The sequence below is a fragment of the Stenella coeruleoalba genome, assembly GCF_951394435.1.
Source record: "Stenella coeruleoalba genome assembly, chromosome: 10".
Taxonomy (NCBI): domain Eukaryota; kingdom Metazoa; phylum Chordata; class Mammalia; order Artiodactyla; family Delphinidae; genus Stenella; species Stenella coeruleoalba.
This window is the reverse complement of record NC_137156.1, coordinates 83,773,610-83,786,283: the sequence shown is the minus strand read 5'-3', so window position 1 is coordinate 83,786,283 and position 12,674 is coordinate 83,773,610. Positions and strand designations below refer to the sequence as shown.

General features: G+C 34.2%; 1 protein-coding gene across 1 annotated transcript in view; it reads left to right on the top strand.

Moving 5' to 3' along the window:
• TMF1 (TATA element modulatory factor 1) overlaps window positions 1-12,674 on the top strand; it is a 30,826-nt gene that overhangs the window by 11,894 nt on the left and 6,258 nt on the right. Inside the window, exons 6-12 of the mRNA XM_079933634.1 lie at window positions 2,204-2,346; window positions 2,721-2,887; window positions 3,185-3,341; window positions 6,721-6,813; window positions 7,531-7,687; window positions 11,354-11,546; window positions 12,390-12,459. Of these exons, the coding sequence (XP_079789760.1) occupies window positions 2,204-2,346; window positions 2,721-2,887; window positions 3,185-3,341; window positions 6,721-6,813; window positions 7,531-7,687; window positions 11,354-11,546; window positions 12,390-12,459 (980 nt within the window). The remainder of the gene's footprint in view (window positions 1-2,203; window positions 2,347-2,720; window positions 2,888-3,184; window positions 3,342-6,720; window positions 6,814-7,530; window positions 7,688-11,353; window positions 11,547-12,389; window positions 12,460-12,674) is intronic.

The window sequence follows — 12,674 nt, the reverse complement described above, 5'->3', positions numbered from 1 at the left end:
CTCCTTGACCAACATCTCCCCATTTCCGCCACCCACTGGCCCTTGGTAACCACCATTCTGTTCTCTCCTTCTACAAATTCAACTTTTTTATATTCCACATATAAATGAGATCATGCCATGTTTGTGTCTGGTTTATTTCATCCTCTAGGTTCATCCATGTTTTCACAAATGGCAAGATTTTTTTTTAAGCTAAATAATATTTTATTTATATCTATATCTATATTTATATCTTACCTATCTATCTATCTATATAGATCTATCTATCTGTATCGCATTTTCTTTATCCATTTATCCATCGACGGAAACTTAGATTGTTTCCATACCTGGGCTATTGTAAATAAGGCTGCAGTGAACAGGGGTGCAGATATCTCTTTGAGATACTGATTTCATTACTTTTGGTTATATATATTCAGAAATGGGATCAGTGGATCATATGATAGTTCTATTTTTAATTTTTTGAGGAGTCTTCATACTGTTATCCATAGTGGCTGTACCAATTTACATTGCCACCACTAGTACACAAGGGTTCTCTTCACATCCTCTCCAGTATTTATATTTTGTCTTTTTGATAATGGCTGTCCCAATAGGTGTGAGGTGACATCTCATTTTAGCGTTGATTTGCATTTCCCTGATGGTTAGTGGTGTTGAGCACCTTTTTGTATACCTGTTGCCCATTTGTATGCCTTTTTTGAGAAATGCCTATTCATGTCTTTAGCCCATTTTCAAAATTGGCTTAATTGTTTTTTTGCTATCAAGTTCTGTGATTTCTTACATATTTTGGTTATGAATCCCTTATTAGTGTGTAGTTTGCACATATTTTCTTCCATTCTTCATACTGTCTCTTCACTTTGTTGTTTCCTTTGCTGTGCAGTAGTTTTTTAGTTTGATGCAATCTCATATGTCTGTTTTTGCTTTTGTAGCCTATGCTTTTGGAATCATATCCAAAAAATAATTCCCAAGCCTTATGTCAGAAAGCTTTTCCCTTATGTTTCCTTCTAATAGTTTTACCGTTTCAGATCTTACATTTAAGTCTTTAATCTATTTTGAGTTGATTTTTCTATATGATGTGTGATGGGGTACCATTTCATTTTTCTGAATATGCATATCCCAATACCGTTTATTGATGAGTCCTTTCCTCATTGTGTGTTCTTGGCATCCTTGTTGAAGATCACTTGTCTGTAAATATGTGGATTATTTCTGGGCTCTCCATTTTGTTCCATTGGCCTATATGTTTGTTTTTATGCCAGTACCATACTGTTGATTACTATAGCTTAGTAATATGTTTTGAAATAAGGAAATGTGATACCTCCAGCTTTGTTCTTGCTCAGGTTTACTTCAGCTATTTGAGGTCTTTTGCAGTTCCATTTGACTTTTAGGGTTGTTGTTTCTATTTTTGTGAAAAATGCTGTTGGAATTTTGATAGGAATTGCATTGAATCTGTAGTCTACTCCTCAATTCTTCAGTCTGCATCTCTCAAGGACAAGTACACTTTTTTCTTGACGAACACAACATCATATTCACACCTAAGAAAATCAGCATTAATTCAGAAGTGTATTCCAGCATGTATTGCATCATTTATCTCAATTGTCTCTAAAAATAACTCTCATACCTGGTTATTTGTTCTGCCCCAAAATCCAATCAAAGTTTGTTCATTGCATTTGGCCATTATGTTCTTTTAGTCTTCCAGCAATCTAGGATATCTTTTTCATGATATCAAAGATTTTGTAGAGTCCAGTTGTCCCATTGAATGCCCCGTGTTCAGGAATTTGTCACTTTCTTCATGATTAGATTCAGATCAGATTTCTAGTAAGAAATATAATAGGTGATATTGTGCACCTACCACTCCATCACATCAGTGGACTCATAATGTCAGGCTGTAGTACAATTAGTGATATCAAAACTGAATGTTTGGTTAAGATGGTGACCAGGTTTCTCTATTGTAAGAGCACATTTTTTTCCCTTTGTAATTTATAATATGTGGGAGTGATTCTTTAAGACTGTAAATATCCTGTTCCCACACCATCCTTCTACGTAGTAATTTTAGCATTCATGGCTTATGCTGTCCAAATCAGTTTACCATTGACTGTTACAGCATTGTGATGTTTCAAATATTGTCATTTTATGTCACTGGTTAGTTAAAACATTCTATTCATATTCTTAGAGAATCATCATTATTTGAATTTATACTTTTTGCCATTGCCAGGAGAAAAACTTTCAAAACAGCAGCTGCATAATTCTAACATCATTAAGAAATTAAGAGCTAAAGACAGAGAAAATGAAAATATTATTGCAAAGCTGAACAAAAAAGTTAAAGACCTAGAAGAAGAGTTACAACATTTAAAACAGGTGAATATTAACCATTCTCTGCATATATATATTGTTATTACTTCCAATATGAACATATGGCCAGGGTTTATAAAACATTTGGGATGATTTATTGAGGTATATCGTTTGGGAAGAATTTTCCAAGCAATTTAATAGTGAATGTTGGGACTTCCCTGGCAATCCAGTGGTTAAGCTGCCACGCTTCCACTGCAGGGGGCGCCGGTTTGGTCCCCGGTCAGGGAACTAAGATATCACATACCCTGCGGCGTGGCCAAAAAAAAAAAAGAAGTGAATGTTAAGATTCTTCTTCGTTATTATAATACTTGAGATTCGTGGAATACACTTATTTCCTGTGGTGTTTTTTATTGAAAAATACCTTTGTTTTTATAATATAGGTCCTTGATGGCAAAGAAGAGGTTGAGAAACAACATAGAGAAAATATTAAGAAACTAAATTCTGTGGTAGAACGCCAAGAGAAGGATCTTGGCCGACTTCAAGTAGACATGAATGAACTTGAAGAAAAGAACCGAAGTATTCAAGCTGCTCTTGATAGTGCATACAAGTAAGAAAATGAACAAATGTGCAACTCGTTTAAAATCAGTTATCAGAGCAGGATGTTGAAGAAACACTTTTTCCATTATCTGATCACTAGTAACGTTTATAAACTTACCTATATATGAACTTGTGACTGGTTAAAGCAAATTCGACAGAGAGTCCTCACTGTAGTCACTGCTTATTGTGTGGTGAACTCTTCCTCATTCTGTAGATCTCATGGAAATCTACCTGGAAACTTCATTAATATGGCCATGTAATTAACTATATTATTTTAACTTAAAAATCATCTATTTAATTTTTTAAGAGAACTTACTGACCTCCACAAAGCCAATGCTGCAAAGGATAGTGAGGCCCAGGAAGCTGCTCTAAGTCGTGAAATGAGAGCTAAAGAAGAACTTTCTGCAGCACTGGAGAAGGCCCAAGAAGAAGCCCGTCAGCAGCAAGAAACATTAGTGATTCAAGTAAGCATTAGATGAAAAATTAGTCTTTAAAATCTTTGTTTGTGCTTCTGCAAAATAAAGAATCTGTTAATTTGAATCAAACCTTATGTAGTGGCACATGTGTTACATTTTCTTTATAATCCTGTTGGGCTTATAAATCCTGTTGGGCTCATTTTCTAAGAGTACTGGATTGTGCCAAGCTTAATCAATTGTGTGTTTTTTTAAACTGTTGTTAAAGTGATGCTTACATTATACCAGTATTGCTTACGTTTTGGGGGGAATTTCAGACTTATTTGAGAACACTATGAAATCTAGGGATGTTCTTACCAGGGAAATGCACGAATGCAGATAAATACTAAACATTGCATATAATTTCAGGAGAATCTGTTTAACTCCTGAGCTCATTCATAGCATCTGTGGGAGTCCATGGACCTCAAATGAAGGAAGAAAACCAACATTTGTCAGGCTTTGTCTTATAAAATCATCATTTGATAGATATTTGGGTTATTTACACTTTTAAATTTTACTTATTTATTTTTATTGAGGTGTAGTTGATTGATGTACAATATTATGTAAATTTCAGGTGTACAACATAGTAATTCACAATTTTTAAAGGTTATACTCCATTTTTAGTTATTATCAAATATTGGCTATATTCCCTGTGTTGTACAATATATCCTTGTAGCTTATTTATTTTATACATAGTAGTTTGTACCTCTTAGTCCCCTATTTCTAATTTTCTCCTCCCCACTTCTCTCTTCCCTCTGATAACCACTAGTTCTTTAAATCTGAGTCTGTTTCTTTTTTGTTATATTTACTAGTTTTATTTTTTAGATTCCACATATAAATGATATTATACAGTATTTGTTGTTCTGACTTATGTTACTAATCATCCATGTGGTTGCACATGGCAAAAATTTGAGTCTTTTTTATGGCTGAGTAATATTCCACTATATATATACCACATACTATGTGTGTATACACACACACACCATATATATATATATATATATATGTATATATATATGTATATATATATGTATGTATATATCTCTATTCATCTGTTGATGGACACTTAGGTTGCTTCCATATCTTGGCTATTGTAAATAATGCTGCTATGCACATTGGGGTGCCTGTATCTTTTCAAATTAGTGTTTTCATTTCGTTTGGATATATACCCAGAAGTCTTTACACTTTTTGGTTATTATGGATAATGCTGCTATAAACATTAATTTATAAATTTCTGTGTGAACACATATTTTAAATTCTCTTAGATATATACCCTTGGGTCGTATGGTAATCCTTTGTTTAACTTTTTCGGGAACTATCAAACTTTTCCACAGCTGCTGAACCATTTTATGTTCCCACCAACCATGTATGAGGGTTTCAGTTTCTCTACATTCTTGCCAGTATTTGTCATTGTCTTTTTTTTTTTTCATTATAGCCCTTTTAGGGGTGTAAAATGGTATCTGAGTGTGGTATTGATTTACATTCCCTTAATGATTAACGATGTTGAGCACCTTTTTATGTGCTTATTGACTATTTATGTATCTCCTTTGGAGATATTTATTTAAATGTTTAAATCCTTTGCCCATTTTTTATATTACCTTTTTATTGTTCATTTGTAAGAGTTCTTTATATATTCTGCATATTAGACCCTTATCAAATGTAGGATTTGCAAATATTTTCTCCCATTCTGTAGGTTGTCTTTCACTTTCTTCATAGTGTCCTTTGATACACAAAAGTTCAATAAATTTTGATGAAGTCCAGCTTACCTATTTTTTCTTTTGTTGCTTGTGCTTTGGGCATCACATTTAAGCAACTGTTGCCTAATTCAACATCATGCAGGTTTTCACGTGTTTCTTTCTACAGTTTTTATAGTCTTAGTTCTCACATTTAGATCTTTTACATGTGAATGTCAAATTGTTCCAGCACTACTTGTTGAAAAGACTATTCTTCCCTCATTGACCTCAATGCACTTTTGATTTAATTTCACAGGGATATGTAAAACATTTACATGATGCCAAAGTGTGAAAGCTGTATAACAAAATATATTAAGATAACATTTACTTCCAACTTAGCCCCTCCCTATTCCCTTTCTTTCCCTGTAAATAACCATTTTATTAGTGTTTCTATTTGTAAATGCAAGAAAACATACATAATTACATTTACTTATATACCCCCCACATATATATACACACCTACACGTATACACACATTTGTTTGTATCTCTCTCATCCTTCCTACATAAAATATAGGTTACTATTGATACTGTTTTACAGCTTGCTTTACTTACCTAATAAAACATCCTGGTGATCATTCCATGGTAGAGCATAGAGCTTTTTAAAAAATTCCTTTTTATAGTTCTATAGTATATCATTGTGTGAATATACCATTCAGTCAGTTCCTATTAATGGATGTTTGGGTTGTTTCCGATGTTTTACTGTTGTAAATTACACCATGGTCCTTGTGCTTCTGCCACTCCCTCACTGGGATAGATAAAAATATTAATATTTTAAATTAAAAGTACTCGAACGTAGTAACAAAAATTGGGGGAATGGGAGATAGAGAGTATATGGGGTTACCATTCAAAAAATCATCACCTTTTACAAGTCCTGCCAGTTTTGTGTATTAACTTCTTGTCCTTATCTTCATGTACATATTTTTTATAATTGATATATATATATAATTTTATAGTTTTTTCATTTAAGATTAAGTTGTACATTTCTACATTTTTTTATGTTCATTTTAATTTTTATTGGGTATATTAATGTATCCACATTTACAAAAATAAATGACTGCTAATAGATATTAACAATATTTCTTGTTTCGTTTGTTTTTGTTAGTCTAGCTCACAGTGTAGAGAACATCTTTGTATGTTTACAGATCTGCTTCCATAGAATAAATTCTCAGGACTAGGACGATCAGATGAAAGAATGTAAGAAGTTTGATGATTATGTTGCCATAACGCTTTCCCAAAAGGCTGTAGCAGTTTACAACCTGTGCAGCTGTGTATGAATATAGCAGCTAGTTTTTATAGCTCATATAGCTCCTATCACATTCTGCATTACACTGCGAACGTTTATGGATGCATTGTCTTTCCTCCTATATTGTATGGCAGTGGCTGGGCCTTGTACATACTTACATGCTTTGTGTGTGTGTGTGTGTGTGTGTGTGTGTGCGCGCCTTATCAAGCTTTCCTAAGTACATATTGAATACATATGGCTCGGGGATTGCCTGAAGAATGGGATGTGGTAATCATACATAAAAGCTCATTGGATAGTGAAGAGTATTATACATGGACAGTAAGTCAACACAAGACAAAATATGTAGTTAGCAGAAAGTTATAGATAATATTGTGATGTTGGTTGTGATAGTGTTGTTGGTTCTCCTAATACAGGTGGGGGACCTTAGGCTGGCACTGCAACGTGCAGAACAAGCAGCTGCCAGAAAAGAGGATTATTTACGTCATGAGATCAGTGAACTCCAGCAGGTACTGTCAGAGTTTCCCTAAACACAAATCTGAGATGCGTTTTTCAAGAAATACAAAATGACTCAGTGGGGTAATGTTCTTAGAGTTGAGAAGATTTCTCCCATACTTATCATTTGCTGTATTTTTGTGGCTTATGTGAATAAAACCAGAGTGGGCACCTTAAAAATGTATAAGAAAAGCCCTAATTTTGTTTTCTAGAAAATAATTTTATCATGATAGATATGTAATATATTCAGTGTTGTTTTTTCATTTGTAGTGGCCGATTTATTAATTATTATCAGTCTCTGATTACTGTGGGGCAGATGAGCAATGCCTAGTTTTTATGCTACTGCTCTGTTAATTTCAGTCAATGAACATGTACAGGCAAAGGGGGGGAAAATGCCCCTCAGGTTGATCTTTCTGTTTTTATAAATACTTAGAAATATTTGGATCAGGAGGCAACTACTGGGAGGTTTGGATGATACTCTTTATTATCTTAAGGTATTCAAAGGCTGTCTTTATCTTAGAAATGCTCTGTAAAGAAGCACTTATTTAGTTACTCTGTTGCACAACTTAACTGTAACTTAAGGATTGAATAGTTAGAAAATAATTTAATAAAAAATCATTTTATCTTGGAGAAGTAGTTTTTCCCAGAAATCTCTCATAAAGTTTCTTTGCTAGCATTTTTAGTGTTTTTACTGCTGTCAGTAGTAATGACTTAAGAATGTCATGATTCAGAGACTCCAGGAAGCAGAGAATCGAAACCAAGAACTGAGTCAAAGTGTTTCATCAACAACAAGACCGTTGCTTCGACAGATAGAAAATTTGCAAGCAACTCTAGGGTCCCAGACGTCATCATGGGAGAAGTTAGAGAAGAATCTTTCTGATAGACTTGGTAACTGCTTTAGTTCTTAAGCTCAATGTAGAAGCCCTTCCATCTTGTTTTAGAATTAGGGTAATGGTATGAAATTGAAATCCACTTGATCTCATGATTTCATTTTGTGTCTAACTTGTAGATTTTTACCTCTTCTCCTCTTTTACATTTATTTTCTAATACCTTAATTGACTCTTTCAAAACATTCCTTACACGATGTGTCTGGTACTGTCTAAAATACTTCCATGTCATTCTTACATTCATTTTTACAAACTGTTGTGCTCAACTGTTTTCTTGTTCATTGCTAAGTCTGACCTCATTCTAGCTTGTCTGTAGTAGTGTAGGAAGTAGAGATCAGATATGATTCTCGTCAGTGGTAGAATTCCAAGAGCAGAGATAGGTCTAAGTTAGATTAAGGTCAAATTGTAGTAGACAGATGCTGTGGAGTCTTAAGGTTCCATATTTTGCTTCTTTACAGAAATGCTCTAGGTTGCCCTTCTGTGCTGTTAATAAAAAGAAAATTATTCTTCTAAGATACTTATTCAAGCACAGAATATGTACATATTAGATATCCCAGAAGCTAGCAAATGGTGAAAAATTCCTGTGTCCATTCTACGCCTAAAATTAACTGTAATTTGAGAGACATCATGGTGTAGTGATAAAAGCAGACGTGAATGCGTGTCAGGAGACTTGGACTCAGGGTTTTTATGTTTTGTTTTGAATCACCCAGTCAGACAGTCTGGAGCAAGACACTTACCTTCTCTGGACTACACCCTGAAAATCATGAGGGGTGAACTAGATTAGTCGCTTTCAAACATTATTCAGTAGATCCCTTGTATGTGTATGTCTTAGGGCTGGCTGTCATGGTGAGGGGGAAGCTTGATAAGTAAGCTCCTGGGCTCCCTCCAGGCTGCTTTAATGAAAGCAGTGCCTCCTTTATCTTTTTTTTTTTTTTTTTTGGCCCTTGTAGCTCCATGTAAGATTTTGTCTGGAAATAGATTTATCTGCTCAAAAAGAAAAATCACTGAACAGATGAACCTTCATATATTGTTTAATTTCTAGGTATTAATTTTAGGTCTATTATTTATCTTGGACCACTTTTTGAGACCCATTTGTTATGAAATATGACATATCTGAAAATGACACCTTCTGAAACAAATATTTATTTAGCAATAAAATGAAAGCAAGAAGCCATTATTTTTGTGGCTTTTAAACTGGAGCCTACACAGCCTCAGGGATATGTGGTATTGTGCTGGAATGTAGGCAGAGCCACAGGACAAACGTACCGTATAATGCTATAAATAAGAGCATAGATACAGTATAGAACAGAATTTATAATGTAAAGTAGAGATATTATTAGGTCTACTTTGGTGGGGAAAAAATATGAAAATTCTTGCCTTTGTTAAATCTCAGAATTTTATCCACTAGTCCTTTTTTTTAAATTGTAATTGTCAATTGAGCTAACTGTAGATTCATATGCAGTTATAAGAAATGATATAGAATGGTCCCTTGCATGCTTTCCCCAATATCCATATGTTAACACTTTGCAAAACTATAGTAGAATATCACAATCAAGGTATTAACTTTGAAACGACCTTCTGATTTTATTCTGATTTCCCCAGTTTTACTGGTACTTATTTGTGTATATGTATGTATATGTGTCTATGTGTGTATTAAGTTTTATACAAGTTTACCACTTGTGTAGGTTCATGTATCCATCACTACAGTCAAGATATTGAATAGTTCTAACACCACAAAGATCCCTCATTTTGCCCTTTAAAATCATACTTAGCACCCTCATGGCCCTCCCTCCCTGTCTCCAATCCCTGGCAGCCACTAATCCTCCACTTCTAAAATTTTGGAATTTCAAAATGTTATGTAAATGTGGAACTTCCCTTGCAGTCCAGTGGTTAAGACTCCGTGTTTCCATTGCAGGGGGCATGGGTTCGATCCCTGGTTGGGGAACTAAGATCCCACATGCCGCATGGCACTGCCAAAAAAAAAAAAAATTTATGTAAATAGAATTGTATAACATGTGACATTTTGGGGATTGGCTTTTTTTGCTCAGTGTAATTTCTTGGAGATTCATACAAGTTCTTATGTGTATCAATGATTTAGTCTTTATTGCTGAGTGTTTTTCTTTTTTTTAAAAAATAATTTATTTATTTATTTTGGCTGCACCGGGTCTTAGTCGCGGCATGAGGGCTTCTTAGTTGCAGCATGTGGACTTAGTTGTGGCATGCAGACGCTTAGTTGCGGCATGCATGCGGGATCTAGTTCCCCAACTAGGAATCGAATCTGTGCCCCCTGCATTGGGAGCATGGAGTCTTACCCACTGGACTACCAGAGAAGTCCCTGCTGAGTGTTTTTCCATGTATGTAGCACATCTTGTTTAAACATGTACCTGACGAAGGATGTCTGGGCTGGATCTAGACTTTGTATGGATAAAGCTGCTGTGAACATTCATATACAGGTTTTAGTGTGAACTTAAGTTTTCATTTCTCTGGATAAATGCCCAAGTGTGCATTTGCCAGGTTTTATGGGTAGTTGCATGTTTAGTTTTTTAAGAAAATGCCAAATTGTTTTCCAAAGTGGCTGTATCTATGAGAATAATCCAGTTTCTCTACATCCTTGCCAGCATTTTCTTTCAGTGTTGTCCCTATTTTTTCTTTTAGTCATTCAGACAGGTGTGTAGTGATGCCTTATTATGATTTTAATTTGCATTTTCCTCACGAAAGATGGTGAATGTCAGTTTATATGCTTATTTTCCATTTGTACGTCCTCTTCGGTGAAATGTTTACGTCTTTTGCCCATTTTCTAATTGGAATGTTTGTGTTTTCACTGGTGAGTTTTGAGACTTCTTTATGTATTCTAGATGCTAGTCTTAGATAACATGGTTTGCATTTATTTCCTCCAAGTCTGTAGCTTGTATTTTCATCTTTTTCACATAGAACAAAAGTTTAAAATTTTGAAGAAGTCCGGTTTATCAGTTTTTCTCGTTATGGCTCATGCTCTTTGTGTCAAACCTAAGAACTCTTTGCCTATCCCTAGATCCTGAAGATTTCTTCTGTTTTTTTCGAAAAGTTTTATAGTTTGTTTTTTTTTCAGTTGAAGTATAGTTGACTTAAAATATTATATTAGTTTCCAGGTGTACAACAGTAATTTGACATTTTTATAGATTATACTTCATATAAAGTTATGATAAAATATTGACATATTCCCTGTGCTGTACATTACATCCTTGTAACTTTTCTATTTTATACCTGGTAGTTTGTACCTGTTAATCCCCTTCACCTGTTTTACCCCTCCCCTCATTATATTTCGTTTTATAATTAAGTGTATGATCCATTTGAGTTAATTTTCATATGCTATGTGAAGGTTAGTTTGAGGTTCTTCTTTTTTTTTTTCCTTTGACTATCCAATTGACCCAGCACTATTTGTTGATTCACTACTCTGTTGATACATGACTCCACTTGCAAATTAAAATATTTTGGTGAAAAAAGTGATAAAACACATATAAATTAAGACTTTTTTTGTCTCTCTAGGCAGGCCTGCCTTAGTCAATGAGTACTTACAGTTTTAAGTGTGGCTATTTGCATCATTAAAAGTTTGAAGTCAGAATCTACTTGTTATCTTGGCCTCTTGAATGTATGTATATGTGATTTTTCTTTTTTACCCTACAATCAGGTGAATCCCAGACCTTGTTGGCAGCAGCAGTTGAGAGAGAACGTGCGGCCACAGAAGAACTTCTTGCCAACAAAATTCAGATGTCTTCCGTGGAGTCACAGAATTCTCTCTTAAGACAAGAAAATAGTAGATTACAGGCCCAGCTAGAATCAGAGAAAAATAGGCTAAGAAAACTAGAGGATGAAAATAATAGGTGAGCATGTTTCTTGAGTGCTATTCTTGGTAGTTTCATGACATTTTAAAGCACTTTAAAAAAATGTGGTGTTGGATTTTAGCTTCATTGCACTGAGAACTGAAAATACATATTTTTAGTGTTTAAAGTCAGAGTCATTAGTAATAGGATATTATACCAAGATAGGACCGGGATTCATTAAACCTTGCATAGGCTCTCGAAATTGGGTGGCATGTTCTGAATGTATTTGCATTTTCCAGAGAAAAGATTCATTGCTTTAATTAGATTTTTTAAAGAAGTCTGTTACCACAAAATAGTTTGAAGACCACTCACTGGAGTTGTTTTTATATTACAGGGGTTTAAGCATTGTTCCAATCTTTCTAAATAAATGTCTGGGCTCTTTGGAAACCATAAGCTATAAAATCAATCTATGTGAAGTTATATTAAGGCTGTGATTAGGGGTTTTATCCTGAGTTCTTCCTTGGAATTTTACTTTAAAAAAAAGTAGTCAAGTAAAAATGATTCATGAAGTAAAATATATGAACTTTTGCAGACATTTTCATAGACCTCCCTAATAAGCCTTTGTAGAATCTGAACAAATTGTAGAATGGTGGTATTCAAAATTCTCTTTAGAAAAAAAGTCTCTTTTTAAATGAAATCTTAATCCAGAGAACCAATAAATAAGATAACATGAAGTAGTAGTTCAGTTTTTGAGTAAAACCCAAGTCATCTGGAAAATACAGTTGGAAAATAAAGCTGATAATAAAAATGACTACTAAGTATATAACTGGAGTTAATAAAGTAGTGAGTTTTTAATAGTCTGTACTATCATCTTTTTTGTTTTAATTCCCTTTGGCTTAATAGGTACCAGGTTGAATTAGAAAACCTAAAAGGTGAATATGTAAGAACACTTGAAGAGACAAGGAAAGAAAAGGTATTTCGATTAGTGTTCGCTCACCTCTTAGGGCTTCCATTAGAGAATGGTTGGGGATGGTAGCGAACTAATGAGATGACAAGATAAAATGGGTGATGTTTCTGCTTTTGGAACTTGATCTTTAGTAGTAAAACCAATAGGAGTGTATACCTTATGTTCCTAAACTTTGAGATTGACTTATGATGATGACTTAGTATCACAGAAATTATCTAACC